A 25,098-nucleotide genomic window follows, 5' to 3' on the forward strand; every position below is an offset into this window, starting at 1 on the left:
CGGTGTTATAGATAGAATGGCCTTCTGCTGAACACTTCGCATTCGTACAGCATCACTTTATTTCCCTACAATACTGTCAAGACTGTTACTAAGGGAATTGTTTGAATTTATATGTGTTGTGTACTTTTGTATGGTGGATGGTTTTGTGTTTATACTGTTCTAGGTTATTAAGGCACCTTTATTACTTTTTCACCTCACTAAGTAAATGGTTTTGTTCAACACAGGTGTTGGTGTATGGGTATCAATTGTAGTAGCAGTAAAACTGGTAGTGTGCTGTGTGGTTTCCAGGCTGTATGGCTGTGTTCTAGCAGCATTCTCTCCTGACGTTTCACCTTCATCTGTGGCTGGCATCTTCAGAAGATCTGATAGTTAGACAGGAAAGCAAGTGGAGTATATATACCTGTGAGTAAAGGTCAATAGGTGAAAGCATCTGAATAGGAGTGGCCTGGCAAGTGAGTAACAATGAAGTATAGCATGTCAGTAACAATGGAGATAGCAAGGTCAATAGGTGAGGCATCTGAATAGAAGTAGTCTGGCCTTTGTTCCCTTTGATTGTCTATAGTCATCCTGTGTTTGTGTTAGTCACTGTTTTGACTCTAGTGTTTTTCAAAACTGGCAGCCAAATTCTGTTCATTTTCATGGTTTCTTCCTTTCTGTTGAAATTGTCCATGTGCTTGTAGATTTCAGTGGCTTCTCTGTGTAATCTGATGTAGTGCTTGTCAGAATGGTCCAGAATTTCTGTGTTTTCAAATAATATTCTGTGTCCAGGTTGGTTTATTATGTGTTCTGCTATTGCTGATTTTTTTGGCTGAAATAGTCAAAGAACAGGAAAGGCACTGCAGACTATTTCAGCCAGAAAAAACAGCAATAGCAGAACACATAATAAACCAACCTGGACACAGAATATTATTTGAAAACACAGAAATTCTGGACCACTTTGACAACCACTACGTCAGACTACACAGAGAAGCCATTGAAATTCACAAGCACTACAGAAAGGAAGAAACCATGAAAATGGACAGAATTTGGCTGCCAGTTTTGAAAAACACTAGTGTCAAGACATTTTAGGTGAATAGGCCTTTGGGTGATCCAATCGACAAAAGGTTGAGCATGGAATGACCTTTGATGCCAGACAACATCAATTATTCCATCTTGTTCCCCTTCACACATTGTTTCCTGCTTTTGTGAAGGTGTGTATTGTCCCTGTTGTGTTCCAAGTGTGCGAAGGTCTAGAAAATACAAATGGAGGACCGCTAATGAGAGATAGAGATAGATAAATACACGATGTACACATGACAGATAAGTGGTCGATAGAGATAGATTCATGATATAGATACATGACAGATATTACAAATTAAAACACCAATACATGTTTTAGTTTTGACCACTGAAAAAAGCCATTTTGCCTGTCAATCAAATCTTTATTATAGTCCTGGACCAGCGTAAGATAAATGACATAAATGACAGAACATAAAGGGTAAAACATATTAAAACAGTATGCATAAGTACAAATGAAATATTAAGAAACTTAAAAGAGGGATATAAAAAACACGAAAAGGCTATAGCTATCAAGTCACTCAACCTACTTTGCTGCACAGACCATCCTGTGACATGTTTCAAGTGCTGTAACACAGAATTCAGCGACACGGTAAGTTATATCAGGATTGCCTGTAAGCAATGTGGAAATAGAAAATTGTTCTGTATGTTCTAGTTTAGCCAAAACGTTTCTGTATTTTTTTAAATTAGTGGACCTTCATTAGTATTTTCTTGACCTTGGGGTATTTAATTCTATTGTTATAGGTTAGAATCACAGAATCATGGAATTGGAAGAGACCACAAGGGTCATCAAGTCCAATCCCCCTGCCATGCAGGAGCACACAATCAAAGCACTCCTGATATATGTTCATCCATGACATATGTTTAAAAACCTCCAAAGAAGGAAACTCCTCCACTCTGTTAGGTTTTGTTCCCCTTCTTTTGAACATGTTCCAAGTGTGTGGCTGAAGTTTGCCACCAGATTGTAGCTTCCCAACCAGGGCAGTTCCCTGTGTGAATTGGGCAAAAAGATCTGGTTTTCCATTCATGTTTGCCAGGAAATTGTCTAAACCTTCTCTCTTTGTTCTGTGGGAGTAACTACTGGCAAATGCACGTATCAAGTCTGCGCATATCTTTTGCCTTGGGTACATGCAGTACATGACGGTTGGAAATCCACAACAGCTCAACTTGGTGTGTCGAAGAGAGCTTAGAAACTCCAGGACCACAAGAAGATGACACACTTGTTGGGCAGTTTTCAGGGTTTTGTTCCAAGAGAGATCACCATCATCTCAAACGGCCAGCTTGGTGTAGTGGTTAAGACCAGGTGCGCTCTAATCTGGAGAACCGGGTTTGATTCCCCAGTCTGCCACTTGAGCTGTGGAGGCTTATCTGGTAAACCATATTAGCTTGTACACTCCAGCACATGTCAGCTGGGTGACCTTGGGCTAGTCACAGTTCTTTGGAGCTCTCTACCCCACCTACCTCACAGGGTGTTTGCTGTGAGGGGGGAAGGGAAAAGAGATTGTAAACCCCTTTGAGGCTCCTTACAGGAGAGAAAGGGAGGATATAAATCCAACTTCTTCTCTCTCCACCAAGGGGCAATTTGAGATTTTGCCTTGCTTCCGGGTTTGCAATTTCTCTCCCGCCAGCTCTCCTCCCGATTCCCCAGACGCTGCTGGGTGTCCCTGTCCAAGCTGATCTAAGATGCTTCTTTTTTCTTATGCACTGTGCTGTCCTCTAGTGGATAGACTGCACTTGATGCAAAAGAAACCCGTGGCTTTGCTAAGGAAAGAGAAACGGGGAATTTTCTGTTCAGCGGTAAGCAAATGCTGCCCCCCAGGTGTGCTTCCAGCAGACTTCATTTGTATCTAGCTATATGTCATCAACCTACACAACACTTTGGTGTAAACAGCCACACTGTCTGGAGGAACTTGGCAATCAAAATGTTGAATACACAGAGCTGCCTTTTATTTCTTATAATCATTAGGATCAGTATTGTCAGACTGATAGTGACTTTCCTCTGTCCTGGGTCAAGATCTTTCCATCACCATTTTACCCTTTAAGTGAAGATGTCAAGGGAGGAGGAGGAGGAGGAGTTTGGATGGATCCCCCACTTTTTTCTCCTGTAAGGAGTCTCAAAGCAGCTTACAAACTCCTTCCCTTCCTCTCCCCACAATGGACACTTTGGGAGGAAGGTGGGGCTGAGAGAGTTCTGAGAGAACTGGGAGTAGTCAAGGTCACCCAGCAGGCTTCATGTGGAGGAGTGGGGAAACAAACCTGGTTCTCCACATTAGAGATTGCTCCTCAAGTGGAGGAGCGAAGAATCCAACCCTGCTCTCCAGATCGGAGTCTCCTCAAACCCAGGACCTTCGGCATGCCAACCAAAGGTCCTACCACTGAGCCCCAGTCCCTTCCTGTGGACAGGCAGAGGCCAGAGTGAAAGGGACACAACCACAGAGAGTCAGGGAGACGAGGCAGAAGGTCTTCCGATGAGTCCTCAGTTCCTTTGCATGTTCTATATGGAACAGAGCAGAACATTGACAAAGAAGCTGATGTGGCACCATCTTGGAAGCCAGAAGGCTTTGCCACCAGAAACAGAAGCCAAGAAAGCTGTTAAGGGGTGTGGAAAGATTGCCAGATCCACCCGTGGTCACTGGTGCAGAATGGGGATCTTGTAACCCACGCTTACCAGATGCAGGTTGGGAAACTTCTGGAGATTTGGGGATGGAGCCTGAGGAGGCCAGGGACTTCAGTGGGGCACGATGGCAAAAAGTCCACCCTCTGAAGCAGCCATTTTCTCCAGGGAAACTCATCTTTGAGGTCTGGAGACGAGCTGGAATTCCCGGGGATCGCCAGGTTGCACATCACCATCATAATCAATTTAATGTATGTCCCACCCTATCCCCGGAGCGCTCAGGGCAGCGAACAACATGAGTAAATAAAATACATTATAACATTATGACTAATAAATACATAAGACTAAAATAAAGTGACATTTCAGATGGCAACTTAACCCCACAAACCTAACAAGATACTAATAGTAATAACAGCAGCACTAGATTAATATACAACAACATACATCAAACTAGATCTAGACTATCAAATACATTAACAGCAAAACCAGTATATTAACACAAAGGCATCAGCATGTCAGAACATCAATACATTAACTATACCAAATAGTAATATATCAATACATTTAGACCTCCCTAGGTACGTAGCAGAAGGCGGCACGACCTGCTCATTCTAGATCACACCAAAAGCCCACCTGGTCTATGCATCTGGGAAGTTCGCAAGCAGAGAATGAATGAAACAGATTATTCGTCCCCACACAAAACATGCATATCTGTTTTCCATCCATCTTGGCTTCTACTGAAGATTGCCAAGAACTGTGCAAAATGATGCTGAGGAAAAAAATGGCAATCCTACATTTCCATAATTCCTGGATAGGCAGGGGCTACAGGTCTGTGGCAGGGCATTTTGAGCCTTGCATATTTTATCTCCTGCTTTTCTTCCCACAGGGGATGCAAAGCAACTTACAACGATGCTCTCCGTTTCATCCTAACAACCATCCTGTGAGGTAGGCTACACTAATACAGCAATTGCCCCAAGGTGGCTCAGCAAACCTCCAGGGAAAAAATGGAGATCTTCATCCAGGGATTCCCAGATTCAACACTCTTTACTTTTCCACAGCACTGGTATCCCTCGTCTTGCATCCAAAAGATCTCAGTTTGGGTTTTAGCATCTCCTGTGAAACTGATCTGCAAAAACACATGCCAGTTTGAGATCTGATAGGGTTTTAGGCCAGCCAGAATAGCTTCATTCCTTAGCAAACGGGGAAACAGCTTCATCCAGTGTAAGAAAGCAGCATTCATTAAAGTCTGCAGTCTGGATACACCGAGCAGATTCCATCTCCAGCAAACTGTGACGCTAAACTCATACACCTATTTCATCTGCCGCTTCTCCGACAAGAAAAAAGGGACCTGGATTGAAATTCCCCATCTCTTCTCTTCAGAAGCCCGCTGGATTTGCTGCCGATCGGTTTGTGCCTTGCTCAAAAAACGTTTGGCAGATTGGTGCGTTTTCTGGACTCCCCCTGCTCTGACACTTGCTCACAGCGGGATGGCCTGTAGCTATCCAGATGGTGGACTCTGATTATAGCAATTAAGCGAGGGTTTCCCCTTTGACCCAGACAGAAGCCAAACACAGGAATGGGGGACCATTAAGGGAACAAACCACTTGGATAAATCCAAATGTAGAGCTGGGTTTGCCAGTCTCCAGGTAACACCTGGAAATCACTATTACAGTTGATCTCCATGTGACCAAGACCAGTTCCCGCAGAGAAAATGGTTGATTTGGGGGGACACTATGGCATTATACCCCGCAGAGGTCCCATCACTCCTAAGCCCCGCCTTCCCTAAGCTCTACACCCCCCCCCCCCCATCTCCAAGTATTTCCAAACTCAGAGCAGGAAACCGGAGCATACATCATGAAGAAGAAGAAGAAGAAGAAGAAGAAGAAGAAGAAGAAGAAGAAGAAGAAGAAGAAGAAGAAGAAGAAGAAGAAGAAGAAGAAGAAGAAGAAGAAGAAGAAGAAGAAGAAGAAGAAGAAGAAGAAGAAGAAGAAGAAGAGGGGGAGGAGGGGGAGGAGGGGGAGGAGGGGGAGGAGGGGGAGGAGGGGGAGGAGTAGTTTGGATTTAAATCCCCCCTTTTTCTCCTATAAGGGACTTAGAATCTCAAAGGGGCTTACAATCTTCTTTCCCTCCCCCCCCCCCACAACAAACATCCTGTGAGGTAGGTGGGGCACAGAGTTCCAAAGAACTGTGACTAGCCCAAGGTCACCCAACTGGCGTGTGTTGGAGTGCACAGGCCAATCTAGTTTACCAGATAAACCTCCACAGCTCAAGTTGCAGAGTGGGGAATCAAACCCGTTTCTCCAGATCAGAGTGCACTTGCTCTTAACCACTACACCCCACTGGCTGTCAAGGAACTGGTCTATTGTAGTCAGTGTTGTTTATTACAAAGAATGGAGGTTCTCCTGAGTCAGGTGAAAGTCTCCTACAGTACCAATTGTCTGATCCTTTTAAGTGGCAATGCTGGGAATTGAACCTGGGACGTCCAGCAAGCCTAGCCGACGTTCTGTTCCTGAGCCATTACCTATTCCCAGCCCGTTCACTTTGCCGCAAACCTTCAGAGGCCGAACTCTTCCTAGAAGAGTTGAGAGCCAGTATCAGTTTCAATACGAAACGAGGAATTGTTGTCTGAGATGTTTTGTGGGTACCGAGAGATTTACAAACACAATCTCTCAGTCATCTTTCCAGCTCCCTGCCATCCCAGTCATCGTTCCCTGCAACCCAGAAAGTCCCTTAAAAACAAACCATTCTATTCTGCGAACTGGCTCCCGCCAATTAGTCCTGCACCTTGAGAAAAAGAAAAACCATGCAGTGGAAAAGAGTGTGCACCTGGGTTGGTTTCCAAGCCAGACCTGGGTGCTTTCGAGCTCCTCCTCGATTCCTGGCACACGCCGCTTCCTTGGAAGTAAACCTATGCTCACAAATCTTTCCTTTTGCACGTTATATTTTTAGACGCAGGAAAAAAGACTTCAGGGAATACTCTGGATATTTAAAAATGGAAAACAACCCGCAGCGGCAGTTCTCTGTAAGACTGCTGTTCCTCTCCTGCCTAAACCAGACAGTCCTCTGCTCCATTCAGGGTTGCCAACTCCAGGCAAGGAAATTCCTGGATATTTGAGCATGCAGTCTGGGGAGGCCATATTTGGAGAGAGAGGAAAGGGACCTCGGTGGGGTACAGCGCCATAGAATCTCCCCCCAAATCGTCTATTTCCTTCAGAGGAACTGGTAAACAAACATGTTGTTTATTGATCCGTTGTAATTCTGGGATATTTCCAAGCTCTGCATGGAAGCTGACCGCTCTCAATCTACAATTCTGTAAGAACCAACTGTCCTTCGCCAAGTGAAACAAAGCCCTTCCTAACAGGACTGTCGTATCCAGAAACAGTTTGCTGGTTCACTGGACCCAGCATTTCCTATACCGGCAGCTTGCAAACTATGTTCTGGGAAGCTTCTGTTGTTCCTTGAAAGCATCTGAGCAGTTCCTCGAGGGAAAATAAAAGCTCGGTAATGCAGGATCTCTCCTGGCCTGCATACGCAACTCTACGGATCTTCTTCAAGCTAGAATCATAGAATCACAGAGTTGGAAGAGACCCCAAGGGTCATCAAGTCCAACCCCCTGCAATGCAGGAACACACAATCCAAGCACTCCTGTACGATGGCCATCCAGCCTCTCTTTAAAAACCTCCAAAGGAGGAGACTCCACCCCACTCCGAGGTAGTGCATTCCACTGTCAAACAGCCCTTGCTGTCCTGATGTTTAGGTGGAATCTCTTTTCCTTCACCTTGAACCCATGACTCCTGATCCTAGTCTCTGAAGCAGCAGAAAACAAGATTGCTCCCTCACCGACATGACATCCCTTCAGATATCTAAACATGCCCATCATGTCACCTCTTAACCTTCTCTTCACCAAACTAAACATACCCAACTCCCTAAGTTTCTCCTCGTAGGGCATGGATTCCAGACCTTTTACCATTTTGGTCACCCTCCTCTGGACCCAATCCAGCTCGTCCAGAGGACTGACCCTGCAACAGCCCCTGCAGAAGTAAACCGGTGACATTCTAAAGTCCACTTTTCCTTCAAGCGTGGCAACAGTCGAGTCCACCAGGCCTGGCCAAGTGAGGACATTTATGGAGAATGCAGTACTACAGAGAGGTCCCATGGGAAGCATTTAAAGAGTCCTCGCCAGTCAAGTGAAAGGGAAGCAAGAGGATAGCAGGATAAGGAGAAAATGTCAAAAGAAAATGGAGGAGATGGAGGGTTTGCCAGCTCTGGGTTGGGAAATACCTGGAGAATTTGGAGGTGGAGCCTGAGGAGGGCGGGGTTTGGGGAGGGGAGGGACTTCAGTGGGTATAACACCATGGAATCCGCCTTCCAAAGTGGCCATTTTTTTTCCAGGAGAACTGATCTCTGCCACCCAAAAATCTACTGCAACAGGGGAAGATCTCCAGATACCACCTGGAAGGTGACCAGCCTAGGCATAAAATAGCCCCAGCATTCTATCATTTGCTTGGGGAGAAATGCCACCCTCGCTGTATTCCAGAAAAGCTGCTCTACAGGACTGTCCTTTGAGGCCACCTACACTTCTGCCTTAGGACACAATGCCCTCCCAGTACTACGGTTTACCCATAAACACACACTTCCTTGGCCAGAGACCCATCCCACAACCAACTGAGTTTCCACACGGTTTCTAACCTTGCAGCCCCCCCCCCCCCCGGCCCGCCTTTGCAATCACCCCAAACAGTTCTCAACATTATGGGTTGGATCCAGACAAAATGGTAATTTCTGATTATTTCCCCCTTTTTGTGATAGATTTGCCCTCCAAGCCATTCATAGGAATCCCATCCCCCAAGATCCAAGCAGGCCAGTAAGGAGACGACAACAAGAATGTTCTATTTTATCACTGGACAACTGAGCCTGGATCCAATCTGATGTCTGCACATGGTCGTGAAAGTTGGGCACATGGTTTAACAATCAATGTATATTAATCAAAGAGATTTATATTGATATAATAAAATTCACTACAGCAACACATTTTTACAGTTCTGGCAGAGGAGACATCCATCTAAACATGAGTCTAAATATGCTGTGAGTTGTCTCTTTATGTCCCAACAGGAGGTGGTGAGCTCCCAAAGGCACCTGGTGGGCCACTGCGAGTAGCAGAGTGCTGGACTAGATGGAGTCTGGTCTGATCCAGCAGGCTAGTTCCTATGTTCTTATGTGGTTTCTCCTTGTTTTGCTCAATGGCTTATTCAAGGGACTTCCTTGCAAACTCGGCTTATTTCCATGGTTCCAAATGTAGTCACAGTTGGTCTTGTTGTGGTGGGTTTTCCAGGCTGTGTGGCTGTGGTCTGGTAGATCTTGTTCCTTGTTAGGAACAAGATCTACCAGACCATGGCCACACAGCCCTCTAACTTATGTTTCCAAATGTTTATGTCCCTCTAACTTATGTTTCCAAATGGAGGTCACAGTTGATTTTATTTGTGAACAATAGCATGAAGAAGACTACTCTGTCTCTACATAGCTGGGTGCCAAAGGGGTGACCAAAAAAATCTGGGCACCACTGCAGGTCTCAACAGCTCTGCCAACTGGCCATGCTGGCAGGCTGTGATGAGAATTGTAATCTATAAACATTTGGAGGGCCCTAAATTGGAGACCCCTGAATTATACTCTTCAAATTCCACCTTCCACAGGCTGCACCCTCAAAATCTCCAGACATTTCCCAATCTGGAACTAGCAAACCCAGGTCAACCCCAACATGATTTCCTATCCAATACAAATCATATTCCCCATTAGCTCCCTTCACCAGAATGACAAAGACCACCATGGTCCCCCCCCTCCCCAATTCACTCTTCTCAGCTGCATTCAGCCTCCCTGGGAGGATCAAGGACGTCATTTGGAGACAGGGGGAAAAATAGATGCTGTTTACAATCCTGGATTTTAGCTCTTGCCTGATGTTTCCTAGTTTAGTAACTGTTTGAAGAGGCTTTAAGATTGCCTTTTATGATGCTGTGAGCCACCTTGGGGGGACTGGCAGATCCAGAGTTAGGACATAAATTTTCAAAAAATATTATTTATTAATAATAGGAGCCCAGCAAAAAGGGAAACGTCTAGACTTTAATAATCTGGAAAGGCCCTGGGAGTGTGCCGTTTTCTGAAGGCCACCCAATAAATCCATCACCAGCGGGATCTAAACCAAGGTCTTTTCAGTCTAAGTTTCCAAAATAGCCCAACACCACCGGCTCACTATTTGCTGTCTCTGCTTTCCTTCTTTAACCCTCTAGCAAAGGAATACTTCTTGCCCATGTTGTACAGTTTTGGACAGAATGCAGAGAGAATTGGCTATGGAACCCATATGGTAGTAAAGAGTGTCCTCTGACCACTTCCAAACAAACAAAGCCACAGTGCACTTTGCCATAGCAGTAGTTTTCTAACCTCTGACCATGAAGAAGCAGCAGCAGAGGAGGAAGAGGAGGAGGAGGAGGAGGAGGAGGAGGAGGAAGGGGGGGAGGAAGAGGAGGAGGTTGGATTTATATCCCCTCTTTCTCTCCTGTAAGGAGACTCAAGGGGCTTACAAGCTGGCATGTGTTGGAGTGCACAAACTAATCTGGTTCATCAGATAAGTCTCCACAGCTCAACTGGCAGAGCGGGGAATCAAACCCGATTCTCCAGATGAGAATGCACCTGCTCTTAACCACTACATCATAACACCCTACTCTGGGCAGTTCTTAAGGTGTTCCAGAGAAATGCAATGCCTTCTTCCACTCTAAGGGCCTTTCCCCACTTACCGTAAGCCCCGCGCTACTTGAGGAGAGTAGCGTGGGGTTCCTCCTCCCTCCCCACGGCAGGGGCGGCCACAGCGCAGCCGCCCCGACGCTGCCGCTGTCGCGCCCCCTTAGCGTGCAGCATCCCAGGTGCTCTTCCGAACGGCGCCTTTTGACGACCCCGCACAGAGCGCGGGGTTGTGGGGACGCCTAGGCGCGCGCCTGGGATGCCGCGCACGGAGAGCAGCACGCGGCATAGGGGGGATGGAAGGGAGTGGGGAAAGGCCCTAAGACATGTTATTAGGGTAGAAAAATACCCCAAGGTAGAAACCATGTTAGAAATTATTGTCTGTATAGGTTTTCCTTTAAAATGCATGAAGGTTTGACAGTTTTCTAACACTTTCGGTTCAAAACAGGGAGTTTTTGTTATTGTTTCTAATAGCTGGCATTTGTCCAGGAGTACAAATGTACCCCAAATGCTAGAGGTTAATTTGAAGGTGAACACAAATCTCTCTGGCCCCTTTGCACTTTGTCAGTGTAACGCACACAGCATCTGACAGTATATTACACTGATCCACCATTAGGCAAGCGCATAAAATCAAAGAGACAACGTGTCCCAAGAGGTTAGGGGATAGTTTCCACACTGCATCTTTCGTAACAAGCATTTCTGCAGAGGTGTTGGGAGAAGGCAGCCGGCGAGTTCGTTGCTTCATTGTGACAGCAGCAGCAGCTGAAACGCAAGGACAGGCCAGATGGCCCGACTCCCCCATAGTTGCTTTCCCACACACATATACGCAAGCAGCGCTCTAAGAGTAGAGTCCCGCACATGGCACCACACATCACAGAGAGAACCAGAAATGCTTTAAGGATGCCAAATGTTGCACTGCTGACGCAAACACAGCCAACATCCCCTTGACACAAAGGGAAACTAAGGAAATGATGAGCGGTACGGTCCAAGGCGTTCGCAGTCGGAATCAACTGGCTGTTTGGGTTTTTAGTTTTTACTCCGAACGGTTCACCCGCGACTGTGGCTGGCATCTTCAGAGGCATGTCGCGGTGAGATGTGGACCATGGAGAGAAACACATCTGACCATGACATGCTTCTGAAGATGCCAGCCATAGATGAGGGCAAAAGGTTAGGAACAAAAGCTACCAGACCATGGCCACACAGCCTGGAAAACCCATAAACAGCCGGAAACACTGAGCTCTTGCTAACAAAGACTAGCACTTTACAATCGATTCAGGGACCACTCAGGGTATTCAAAAAGATCTAGGGCAGAGGTCTCCAACATAGTCCCTTGTTGAGAGTCAGCATGGTGTAGTGCTAAGAGCAGGTGAACTCTAATCTGGGGAACCGGGTTTGATTCCCTACTCTGCCACTTGAGCTGTGGAGGCTTATCTGGTGAACCAGATTAGCTTGTGCACTTCAACGCATACCAGCTGGGTGACCTTGGGCTAGTTACAGCTTCTCGGAGCTCTCTCAGCCCCATCTACCTTACAGGGTGTTTGTTGTGAGGGGGGGAAGGGCAAGGAGATTGTAAGTCCCTTTGAGTCTCCTTACAGGAGAGAAGGGGGGGGGGGTATAAATCCAAACTCTTCTTCTTCTTTGTTTAAACCTTTTGCTTTTAAAAAAAAAATTCAAGATTGCTGCCGCCTTCCCTTTTGAAAAGCTCCAGGTTCAATCCAGGTGTGGAGCTGACTCAGTCAAGGACACACGGGAGGAAGAGCGGCAGACACCGCTTTCGGCAAGGCCAGGTTCTCACATACCAGTTTGTGAGGCAGAGACTCAAAGCATCTAGCCACAATCCACAGAGGTGAGTCATTCCAGATGAATCATTGCAGGTAGACCATCCCTGCCAAGCATCAACTCAACCTCAGCTCTTACCAGCCGATGGAAACATCAGCCACAAGTCAAACAGCGAGATGCTATCTCTTATTGGCCAACCTTACAGCCAGCAAGGTTTACCACAGTGGTTAAGAGCAGGTGTACTCTAACCTGGAAAACCGGGTTTGATTCCCTGATCTGCCACTTGAGCTGTGGAGGCTTATCTGGGAACTAGATTAGCTTGTGCGCTCCAACACATGCCAGCTGGGTGACGTTGGGCTAGTCAAAGCTCTTTGGAGCTCTCTCAGCCCTACCCACCTCACAAGGTGTTTGTTGTGGGGGGAGAAGAGAATGGAGATTGTAAGCCCCTTTGAGTCTCCTTGCAGGAGAGAAAAGGGGGATATAAATCCAAAACTCAAAGCTCACAAATACTGAAAAGAGGCTCAGCAATGGCACGTGGCATAGTGGCTAACAGGTCTGACTAGGATTTCGGACATCAGTTCAAATCCTCACTCTCCCAGACTTTTTCTCCCCCAGCCAAACCCACAGAACCATCCCAAGGATAAAATGGGACAGCGCAAAATGTTATAAGCCACTTTGGGTACTCACTGGAGTATCAAGCAGAGTAGCAACAGCTTCACAAACCAAGCTTTTTATGGAAAGCAAATTCCCACAATACTTTTTGGCAGGGAAAGTGTGTGTGTTGGGGAAGGGTATACAACTTCTACATTTGAATTCCAGCTCCCTAAAACTGCACATGAACAAGAAGCCACAAAGGAAAAAAACCTCAGTCTAGTTGAAAAAAAGTTGGGGACCCTGGTCTGGCTTCTCAGGAAGAAGCAAGTGAGTGACAGTTTGTTTTAGCAGGGAAATACAACTGATTTGGAAGCAGCTAGAGGCTCCCATGGATTCTTCTATTGCCAATACTAGACTGCACCATGTGGAGGACCTCAATGCTCATTTAATCACATATTCCCACAGTTAGAAGACTAGCATGTCAAGGGTAGAAACTGAATTCCATTTATCAGCGGCAAAGCTCCCAGGGGGTGGGGGGTACGCGACGCACCAGGCACACGGATTTGGCTCACAGGGGGGTGCAAAATCCCCCCGGCCCCTCCCCCGTGGCACCCCCACCACACACTTACTTTAGTTCCCACCAGAACAGGAAGGCCTGTTCTCCAGCCTGCTTGGTTTTCTAAAGGGAGTGGGAGTGGGAGTGGGAGTGGGAGTGGGAGTGGGGGGGGGGGCGCAAAAAAGCCAGAGTGCACACCGGGCGCACTCTGGCCCAGCTACGCTTCTGCCATTTATGTATTCAATTTTTATCCCACCTATCTCCAACCAAGTCAGACTCAGGGCAGCTTACAACATGTCTTGAGAACTAACAGTTAGCTGTGATACCTTGGTGAGGTTCTTTGTTGATAAAATAACACAAATGCCACTGGTAAGATGGGGCTGCATACAAGGCTTGAAGGCTGACAATACTATTGTTGCCTAGCAACCCCCCACTACACCACTAAGAGGGTGTTCATTTCTTAAACCTCTTTATAAGAACTACTTCTGTTATTAGAAGTATTAACCTCCCGTTTCATCTGTTTATTAAAACTTGGAGTTTTTTATGGATTTGCAGATTTGATCTGTCTTGTTCATAGCCCCAATCTCCATAATTAACCATCCACAGTTAGAGCCATTTTGAGAATTAGATATACTCATATTTTAAATGATTCAGAAAGAAAGACAATGGATGTGGAAGCAACCAGCAGTCCCAGGGAATCCTTCCGTTGCCAACACTAGCATGTACTCACGTAGTCATATATTCCCCACACTTAGAAAACTAGCACACAAATGGTAGAGATAGAATTTTATTTATTCATTCAATTTACCTCACCCATTCCCATATTTGAGTCAGGCTCTGAACAGCTTACAACATGTCTCAGGAACCAACAATTAGCTGTAACACCTTTGTAAAGTGCTCTGTTGATAAAATAACATGACCATCTGGTCTGGTGGTTGACCATTTGACTATTGAGAAGAGAAGAGAATAAGTGAAGACTACCACATTTGGCCCTTCTCACTCTGAATGCTAAAATCATGCCGAACAAACGAACAAACAAACCCGTACACGAGCCCTAGATGGCTTTCATAAACCAAGTCAAAACAACCACAAATTTCCATGGGTGCCATGGGCAAAATCAGAAAACAGAACCAGAAAACAAAAAACAAAATCAGAAGACAGAACCAAACCACCCAACCACTTTACTCAGGCTGCTAAGCAGAAGGAATTCTCATTACAAGCTCTTAAGTGAACACTGAAGTTTATTACATAACATGCAAAATATACCATGCAGCAAATATAAGCAAAGAATATAAGTACATTGTAGCGGACTTTTGCATTCTCCATGTGTATAGGAATCTACATATGAACAGAGAATCTCTGAACTAATACACCGGGAATGGTAAGCCTCCCAAATCATGTCACAAACCAGACACTCACCCAAAGCGTTTTTCCTCAAGTACTCAAACACATGATTATCAATCCACTGCTCAAAGCATTCAAGAAACCAGCAAATGAACAAGCAAAGTTTCTTCAAGATGCAGCTTCGGTTGCCAACACTAGCCTGCACCTTGTGGGGGACCTCAGTGCTCACTTAATCACATATTCCCAGTTAGAAGACTAGCATGCCAAGGGTAGCAGCCAAATTCTATTTATTTATTTATTCCATTTTTGCCCCACCCATTCCCACCCAAATGGGGCTCAGGGAATAGACAATTAGCTGTGACACCTTGGTGAGCTCGACAATGTCACCAACACAGCAGCAGCAGCAGCAGAAGGAGAAGGAGGAGAAGGAGAAGGAGGAGAAGGAGAAGGAGGAGAAGGAGAAGGAGAAGGAGAAGGAGAAGGAGAAGGAGAAGGAGAAGGAGAAGGAGGAGAAGGAGGAGAAGAAGAAGAAGGAGGAGGAGAAGAAGAAGAAGAAGAAGAAGAAGAAGAAGAAGAAGAAGAAGAAGAAGAAGAAGAAGAAGAAGAAGAAGAAGAAGAAGAAGAAGAAGAAGAAGAAGAAGAAGAAGAAGAAGAAGAAGAAGAAGAAGAAGAAGAACTGACTTGTACTTTTCCCCTGTGAGTGGTTTTCAGTGTAATAAGTCTGGCTGGCCAATGGGCACAGTGTATCTTGGAGTCATGTTCCCACCTTGCCTCGTCCCTTTTTCCTCTTGAGTAGATGGCTATCTCATAGCCACCCCATCCTTTCAAGCCCTGGTCTAATTTTTTTGAACTCAAGAACAGAAGTTGGGGAATTGAGAATGCTGCAAAGACCTCTTGTGTTAAGATTAAGAGCATAACAGTAGACCTCTCTCTCTTTTTCAGTTCCAACGTTCTATGCAGTTGTGATTTATTGTCGCAGCCGTTCAGATGTGGTCTTAGTTTACCTATATTTTAGTCATCTAGTTGAAACTAATCAGTTGAGGCAGAGAGAGAAAACTCCAAAACCATTTTGGTTGCCCTCTTCTGGACCTGTTCTAGTTTGTCAATATCCTTCTTGAACTGCAATACCCAGAACTGCATACAATATTCCAGGTGAGGTCTAACCAATGCAGAATAGAGAGGTACAATTACATCCCTCGATCTAGACACTATACTCCTATTGATACAGCCCAGAATCGCACTGGCTTTCTTGATCTTCTAACTGGAGATGCCAAGGACCTTCTGAATGCAAAGCGGATTCTTTGTCACTGAGCGATGACCCTGCTATTGCTGTCCTTCTCATTAACAAAGCTCAGAGCTCTTTGGCACACAGTTTCAAACTGGCCAACCTCAGGGACGCAGCGAACAAGACAACCCAAAACACACCCTTCCGTCCAGTTCTGCTGGCTGTGAGAACAACACAAGAGTGCCACTGGAATGACGGTAACGCCTGCCTTGCCCGCTCTACCAAATGCATCAAGGGTCCAAAATACATTGGGGACAGGAGGCTCTTCCAGAACAACAGAAAGAGAGAGAGAGAGAGAACGCACTCTACCAGGTCTCTGGGTGCATTCTGCTAGCTGGTGCTCAGAGACGCCCCAAGCTTCAAGAACAGCTGTTCAGACAAGAATTGTGCCTGACTCTACATGACACAGCTTAATGGCTCTGCCTTTGTGGCTCCCAGGGGACCGAGGAAGCTTAATGGCTTATGGTCAGGACCTTGTCCCTGGAGTCACAAAGACAGATGCATTTGTGGTACCTTCTGGGAAAGGGACAAGAAGCAAAAGAAAGCAGTGTCCTTCAAGGCCTCTGCCTTCCCAACCAACAACACCACTTCCTTCACAGGGTTTAGTTTCAGATTTGTTCACTTTTAGTCACTTAACCATAGCAGCCAGGCAGCTATCCAGGACCTCTATTGGACCACCAGGAGATTTGGATAAGAAGCTACTCAGGAAAGAAGGAAGATGAAGAACAAGAGAAGGCATAAAGTCAGATTTAGCCATTTCCCTGCACTGGCTCAGCTTTACTAGGAAGGGCAGAATATTCCTAGGAAAGGCAGATGGCTGTTCAAAAGCTCTGTCTTAATAATGCAGAGAAGGAATTCCTCTGTAAAATTCCAGTTCTGATACTCAAAAAACATTTATGGCTCAGAAATATAAGAACTACCTACCTCTTCTAATCTGGAGAACGGGGTTTGATTCCCCACTCCTCCACCTGAGTGGAAGAGGCTTACCTGGTGAACCAGATGTGTCCACACTCCTACATTCCTGCTGGGTGACCGTCAGCTAGTCACAGTTCTCTCCGAACTCTCTCAGCCCCACCTGCCTCACAAGGTGTCTGTTGGGGGAGAGGAAAGGAAAGGAGCTTGTCAGCCACCTTGAGTCTCCTTACAGGAGAGAAAGGTGGGGTATAAATCCAAATTATTCATCTTCTTCTTCCTCATCTTCTTCTTGGAACAAAACTTTCACTCTGCCCAGAAGCATAAGAGCTATTTACCTCTGCAAAAACTTTCACCCTCCTTCTTTTAGCATGAACTTGGCATGTACATCCTCAATGGAAGGGGAGGAATGACTCAAAGCTGTGACTCATACAGACGTACAACAACCAGCCTTCTTCATCAAGCTGTGTCAAGAGAGGTCGAATGCTCCTGATGGAAAAACACAGCACATCTTGTCACCTACTACCTCTGAGCCACTAGAAAAGAGCACGGTCAGAACAGCAGATCATGCAAAGACACAACAGGCACCCCCACTGCAGATGGGTAGTTCGGGCCCACCAAAGTCACTGATTCAGATTTAATCTAGGCATGCCAGTGTGCGGAATCCACACTTGGAGAATTGCTGCTTTAAAGTCGCTGGAGAAATATGGACGTCACAATCCCTGGCTCTGCTGTCCAGCCGCTGGTCAGGACAAAAGAGAGGCCGCTTCCAACAGACATAAGCTGGCCTCTCCCAAAGCTTCTGTGTCGTCATCACCGAGAAACACTCTTCCAACCCACAGACTCTCAGCTTCTCCTACTCATTCCAGTCCTCTGACCTTGGCTCGGCTTCCCAGCATACCTAACGGCAAACAAGCTGGCTTGGCCCCCCTAGAAACGTGACTGTTCTGCGAGTGAGGAGGAGGAGGAGGAGGCCAGGTGGAGAGAAGAAAGGAAGAAAACTACCCAGAATGTTAATTAATTGAAGCTTTTGTTCCATTCCTTAACGAGCTTTTAAACAGCAGATTGAGTTACACCGAGGATGATAACATCCTACCAGAGCCCTGGAAAGCGAAGCCAACAGCCAGAGAGGCAGGAACAAGGCTTGTTTTGAAAGAAGGGGTCCCAGGCGATTGGGGTCACCTGGCATCATCCTTAGAATCACGGCCTTCCCAATGCCAGCCAAACGTCTGCACACAGCTGAAGCAACACACGTACAAGCCGTGCTACCATTTTGCTTCTCATCTGCAGGATGAATGTCAAGGAAGATCCACCACCATGAAAATGCACACCTTCAACCTTGCTGGTCAGTTTGAAGACACACCTGGCTCAGGTTGAGGTCAGGACAACAACATGGGACCAAATGGGGAGTTGCGTTTCCAGCAGCCTTGAAAGTACTGCCATTTTGAGCACAGCAGCAAACCACAAGGACCAGGACTCTGGCATTCTTTGTAAAATGCAAGAGGTGGATTTGTTTGAAAGAGCCAAACATCTGGGCAGCAGCATGCAGGAGCGATGGCCGCTAGCCAATTTTACTGGCATCTTCTGGAAGGCGATGGAGGTTGAGCAAGTAAAAACTGGATATCCCGGCCCAGTCTGATCAGCTGTGAAGCTTCCAGCCCAACTTTAGCCAATCTGCCTTGGCAACCTGCTACTGTACCTCCTCGAAAGCACCACGGATCTCCAGGTGAGGACCGCAGAGCCTTCACCGCCAAAGTGGATTTTCTAGAAGAGGTCACTTTCTTCCTCGGATTGGCGCAGTCCTTGCTACCCAAGAGGAGGAGGAGCTTGTTAAACTTTGTTGGCTGTTCTGGAAAGAGGACAAGCAACAGTTTGCAACGATCCCTGCCCGAGGTAGGGGTGGTCATCATGAGGAAGTGTCACGTTTAGCTTGGAAAAAAGGAGAGGCAGGATACAGGTGTATAAAATGATGCATGGTAGAATCATCAGATCATTAGAGTTAGAAAGAGACCACAAGGGCCATCTAGTCCAGCCTCCTGCCATGCAGAAAGACACAATCATAACACTCCTGACAGATGGCCATCCAGCCTCTGTTGAAAAACCTGTTGAAAAACCAAAGAAGGGAGACCCTACCACACTCCAAGGCAGAGTATTCCACTGTCAAGCAGCCCTTACCATCAAGAAGTTCTTGCTAATGTTTAGGTCTTTTTCTGCATTTTAAATACATGACTCCTTGTCCTCTGCAGCTACAGAAAACAAGCTTGCTGCCTCTTCAACCTGACATCCCTTGAATATTTAAACATGGCTATCATATCACCCCTTAACCTTCTCTTCTGCAGGCTGAACATACCCAGCTCACTAAGGCATAGAATCAGAGTAGGAAGAGACTCCAAGGGCCATCAAGTCCAACCCCCGAAATGCAGGAAACACCATATTTCCTAGAAGCTAAAACAACTAAACAAAGTCTATTGTACTTTGGTCACATTATGAGAAGACAAGACTCACTGGAAAAGACAATAATGCTAGGAAAAGTGGAAAGCAGCAAGAGAACTCAACCTGACATGGATTGGCTCTATCAAGGAAGCCGTGGCCCTGAGCAAGGCTGTTAACCCAAGGATGTTTCGGAGGACACTGATTCATAGGGTCATCATGCATCAGAAGCAACTCAACAGCACTTATAACATACACATGATGCAAACCTATTCTCTACTGTATGAGGTGTTGTGGAACACAGGCAGGATAGAGTGGCTGAAGACCTGCTTGTGGACTTCCGAGAAACACCGGGTTGGCCACTGTGTGAACAGACTGTCAGATTTGATGGGCCTCGGTCTGAGCTAGCACAGCTTTTCTTATGTTCTCCGGTAGGGGGGAAAACAGGCTATGAACTATAGCCAAATCAGAACATTCAGATATCAAATCCATATTTCACTTCTGGTGGCTTTTGGGAAGCTACTCTCTGTCTCTAGCTCAGCTCCTCAAGCTGCATTAAAGCCACCTCAAAAAAGTGGTGGTTGTGAACATCGGAGTAGAAGAAGAAAAAAAAGAGGAGGAGGAGGAGGAAGATTTATATCCCCCCTTTCTCTCCTGTAATCAGACTCACTTAAAATCTCCTTTCCCTTCCCCCACTCACAACAAACACCCTGTGAGGTAGGTGGGGCTGAGAGAACTCTGTAGAGCTGTGCCTAGTCCAAGATCATCCAGATGGTGTGTGCTGGAGTGCACAAGCTAATCTAGTTCCCCAGATAAGCCTCTACAGCTCAAGTGACAGAGCGGAGAATCAAACCCGGTTCCTCCAGATTAGATACATGAGCTCTTAACCTCCTACGCCACTGCTGTTGTTCTGTTGTTCATGGGCCCAATGTTTAATCTGTTGTTCATGGCCCCAATGTCCTGTATTTAAGTATCCCACAGTTTGATCCATGATGAGAATTAGATATACCAAATATTTTATATATTTACAGCCAGCCTCTGTCCAACATAAATGGCCACAAAAATACAAATATTTCTTTAGAAAGGGATTCTCAGTGGAAACGGATCCAGATTTGACAGCAGAATACCCTGGGTGCTTCCTGCCACCCTGCATCCATTTGAGAGTTCCTGCTTGGGGGCTGGAGAGGGTTGAATCTCAGCAGCAAAAGATCCACAATGCACAGCAGCTTCCTGAACTCCCAGAAACGGCGTGGCTTTCTCCAGTAAGCAGAGCTTGGCTAGAAATCAATCCAGTGTTCACCACATAAAATAAGCCTTTCCCCAGCCATTGGACCAAATTTCCTAAGAGGAAGCCAAAAATCATACCAAGTTCAAAATATCTTAAATATTTCTGGTAGCACAAAGAGTGGACCGTTCTCCTGTCTGCTCAACATGACCACCCGATGATGTGGCTGGTTCTGTAATCATCAATAACGTAGCATTAAGTTGAGATCTCGGCTAGCCAACAGTCTCCACACTTGACAAGCATCACAGCAAAGAGTCTCATTATCCATTTCTGCAAAAGGGACCACACACTATCTGAATTCAGGTTGCCAATTTCCAGGCGGGACCTGGAGCTCTCCCAGAATTACAACTGACCGTCAGACTACAGAGATCAGTTCTCCAGGAGAAAGCGTTCAAGGGAGACTCTGTGGCAGGGGTGTCCAACTCTGGTGCTTCAGATGTTCATGGACTACAATTCCCATCAGACCCAATTAACCACACCAGCAGAGGCTGATGGGAATTGTAGTCCATGAACATCTGAAGCACCAGAGTTTACACCCTACTCTATGGTATACCATAGAACCTGGGTGAAATCACCTCCCAAATTCTCCATCAGTTTCCCAGGCTGGAATTGGCAACTCTACCCATCATAGGAAGCCAGACATTTAACCCTTACTGAAGGCCTGCTCCACTGAGATGCTGGGCCCACTTTTCCAGTCACCTCCACCCAGGTCCTACTATACAAGGAAATTCAGTTAAGCTACCTGGATTGTGATGCTGAGCTGGGGGGTGGGATATTATTTTCCTACCTCCTATCTCTGGGGACTAAGTTTTAGTTGAGATTAGGTGGATGTTTTGGGAAGGAGGGCATCATTTTGACTTCTCACTTCCTGCAGGAAAGCGTCCAAAAAACTCCGCCAGTCTCCCAGCAGCCCAATTTCACTCTGTGAACTAAACAGCCTGTTCAAATTAAAGGTTTATGAACTCCAAATGTCTCTCCATTATCAGGCTAGCTGCCAGTTCAGAAGTTCGTTTAGCCCAGCAGACTTCTGTCTTCAACTTTCCAGCTTCCCACCCTTGTTTATTTGGTCTTTGCCCACTACATAAAACGGACAAATAAAGGAAGGGGTTGACATATAAAACCCAGCCAAAGAGAAACTCTGATTCTTCCTCCTTTTAGCCAGTGGTCTCAATGCTGCTCATTTCGACCGGAAGTCTCAATACTGCAGAGTTCACCAAAGCAATTCTCCAAGCAAAGTTTTCTGCTCAGCCCCTGTGGAATATTACTGGGATGAAAAATGGCAGAAATGGGCAGAGATCTATCCTCGTCCACGCCGTGTTGTATAAAGCGTCACCAAGTCACAGCCGACTTATGAGGAGTTCAGAGGTGGTTTGCCATTGCCTAGCTCTACGTCACACCCTGGAGTTCCTGGGAGTTGCCCAACCAAATCCTCATCAGGGTTCCCCTGCTTGGTTTCTAAGATCTGATGAGATCAGGCTAGGCTGGTTGTCCAGGTCAGTGTAATAAGAAATCAGAAAGTCTTAACGGATCACACCAAAAGATCCATCTTGTCAAGCCTTTTTTTCTCCCTACAAGGAACTCATAAACCAGATACCAACACAGATCTCCCAAATGTGTTTCTGGCTTTGGAGACTCTATTCTACTATCACGACCAACAACTTCCAACACCCTTGCTGCCTTATTATTATTATTCTTAGGCATGTTTATTATTATTATTATTATTATTAGGCACTTTTAAATCGCTTCGGCCCCACAGCAAAGGTGGGGTGGGCATGCCAATAAAAGTTTTCAGTTCAAATGCTCAGATCCCAATCGTGCAACCAAATATTCATACAACCGAATGTTTTGCGTTAATTTCTCATCGCTCTTTGGAGGCAGAAAGAGAAGATCCATTTATTCTAGCTGGAACATGAACATCTCCCAGCAGCCCTGACAACATCATATACCCTTTCCCAACTTAAATAAAACCTTAAAATTCAATCTCTCTTTCTCTAGGGAGTGGGGAGAGGACCCTCTGCTTTATTATGGATTTTGAACCGGTCTTCCTTTTACTATACCAACAGCTAGATCAGCATTTCCAAAGCAGTAAAGTCATTTTCTGGCTACAAAAGATTCGCATAATCATATCTCCCCCCCAGCAGTTCAGCCTATGATATAGTCACACTAGCTTAAATACACATGTACTCCAATGCCCAAAAGGTTTAACTACATTCTCTCCATCCTCAAAGGGAGTCTCCGAGGGTTCAAAGGCCAAAGACCCTGGCGAGAAAAGAAACGCAACTTCCTCTTACTTATCCTAACGTTTCCCAGAAACCTCTCTAGGATAGAGGATGCGGGCTGGAGCTGGCAGGGTGTCACTGCGTGGGAGAAAATCGGCAGAGGGTGACCGGCTGGCTGGAAAAGAAAATTGCCATCTATATATCTTGAGCAAAACAGCCTTCAGATGAGGCCTTCGCCTAGGGCGAATAAAAACCGGAGCTCCAGGTGACCACGACTGGTCTGGTCGACTGGGAAACAGGTGACTTTGTCCCCTTTCGAGTCGTCTCTGTTCAGGTGAGGACTGTACCCATTTCTGTCCTCCTGTAACTCCAGTGTACTTTATTTGCAAAGCACAGGGGATCCTTTTTTAACTGCCCTGGGAAAGCTCCACAGATGCTCCCTGGATGGCAGGCAGGCAGGCGAAGCACACCAGATAGAGCCCAGCAACAAACCCAGGAAGAAGACACTGTTGTCCAAGGGGCTTTGTTCCAAGCGAAGCTCTAACGTTTTGACCCCCACCCCACCCGGGGATGCGACTTCCAATTTCTAGCATAGATGCCCCAACCCCAAGTCTCCCACCGAGTCTCTGGTTCTTCCAAAATATTTGTAGTTAATAAATAACCCCCTTTCCCTATTACTCATTCCCGGCCTCACGGGCTTCGGCTGCCAAAAATGTCGAATTCCACATCCCTCCCCACCCCCACCCCTTTCGACTCCCACTAGCAACTGACTCAAGGGACAGAACTCCCCTTTCAATTAGCATTAGGGCTAATGAAATATCTCCGAGTTTTAACCCCTATCTGCACCTCTGTCCCCCAACCCAACCAATCTTGAACACTTTCCTGAAGACACCAACGCAGAGGTTTGAACAGAGATGGGGTTGAAAAGCCATATAAGAGAGACAATTAAAATCTAGATGGATGATGGTGGGAAATAGGGCGGAAGGAACAGAGTGGGGTCCATCTATGGGTTTTTGCAATGGGTCCCTCTGAACCAGGATAAAGCTAGATTTTCTGGATAAACAGGCATACAAACGTAGGGCAGCAGAGAAACTCCACTAAAAATATCTCTCTGTTTCAGCAACCCTCAGCTTGGAGATCAAAACACGCCTGGCCAAAGGAAAGACATCTTGGCACGGAAGAGGGGCTTGCAAGGGGCGGGAATGCAACATTGGGAGCTCGAAAGAAGAGGTCGACTTCTCTCCCTCTCTGTCCTATTTCCAAAATATAGACGCTGAAAGGAGAATCTGCCAAGTCTTGCAAAAAATAAAGAGGGCGAGGAGGCAGAAAGGAGAGGGGGAGAGAGAAATCCCATCCTGGGGCCCTTAAATCTCCCCCAAAGAGAGTCAGTGAAAACCCACTAGGAATATTCATGGTCTTCTCATGCCCAGTCCAGACTTCCTGGAGGGACGGCGGCGGGTCCTCAGAGCCTTCTTGCGAGCTCTTGCCAATCTCCGGTCCTAACTGTTGCTTTTCCAGGAGGTAGTGTGATATGCGCCCCCCCCCCAATCTCTGCACTATTCCCAACCAGAGACAAGGGAGATCCGCAGTGTGCAACGCCAGAGCTCCGCCACCCCCACCCCCCCCCTTCGCGCTTCCCACACACAGCCGCGGGATAAGCCCCTGAACGTGCAATACACGCATCTTGGAATGAATGTTTCGCGTAACGTGTGAATGCACCGCATCTGGGGGACAGGGCCACTCACATGGACATGATGCTCCGGGAGATGTCGGTGATGTTGATGCTGGCGTTGCCGTTGGGGGGCCTGGAGTCCTGCCCTCCAAGAGGGGAAGAAGGTGCCATCGTCCGGCTTTGTACACCCAATCTCGGTCTTGTTGCACACGCAGTTGGCCGGGCAGCCCCAGGCGGTGCCCAAGTAGTCGCCCCACAGGCTCCACAGGAAAAAAACGTTCCAAAAGCCCCCTTTGGTCGGGCAGAGCATCCCATCCATCTCCGGCTCCAGGGGCTCGATCTCGGGAGTAGGGGGGGAGAGGGGAGGGGAAGGGGGCTGAAAGGAAATGGAGGGGAGAGGGAGGGGGAAAGGAGGCGAGAGGGGAGGTCGAGGAAGGGGGAGAGCCCCCCAAAAAGGCGCCCCCCAAAAAAACCAGCCTCCCCCCTCGTCGTTTCAAGCCAGCGGGCGCCCCCCGTCTCCTCCCGTCGAGGCGAGCATGGTGCGGCGAATAGGGGGGCTCAGAGCCGAGGCATCGCGGGCGCCCGTTGGGGAAGTGACGGGGGGGGGGGGCTCTCGCCGTGCCGCC

The 25,098-nt window shown here is 46.8% G+C and overlaps 1 protein-coding gene across 1 annotated transcript in view; it reads right to left on the minus strand.

Moving 5' to 3' along the window:
- The window catches only part of LOC125424419 (NT-3 growth factor receptor-like), a 259,041-nt gene extending 234,249 nt beyond the window's left edge, over positions 1 to 24,792 (minus strand). Inside the window, 2 exon segments of the mRNA XM_048481646.1 lie at positions 24,546 to 24,626; positions 24,628 to 24,792. Coding sequence (XP_048337603.1) covers positions 24,546 to 24,626; positions 24,628 to 24,791 — 245 coding nt within the window. The 5' untranslated portion in view covers position 24,792.
- Between the last annotated feature and the right edge of the window lie 306 nt (positions 24,793 to 25,098).

The sequence above is a fragment of the Sphaerodactylus townsendi genome, linkage group LG17 (assembly GCF_021028975.2).
Source record: "Sphaerodactylus townsendi isolate TG3544 linkage group LG17, MPM_Stown_v2.3, whole genome shotgun sequence".
NCBI classification, from domain to species: Eukaryota; Metazoa; Chordata; class Lepidosauria; order Squamata; family Sphaerodactylidae; genus Sphaerodactylus; species Sphaerodactylus townsendi.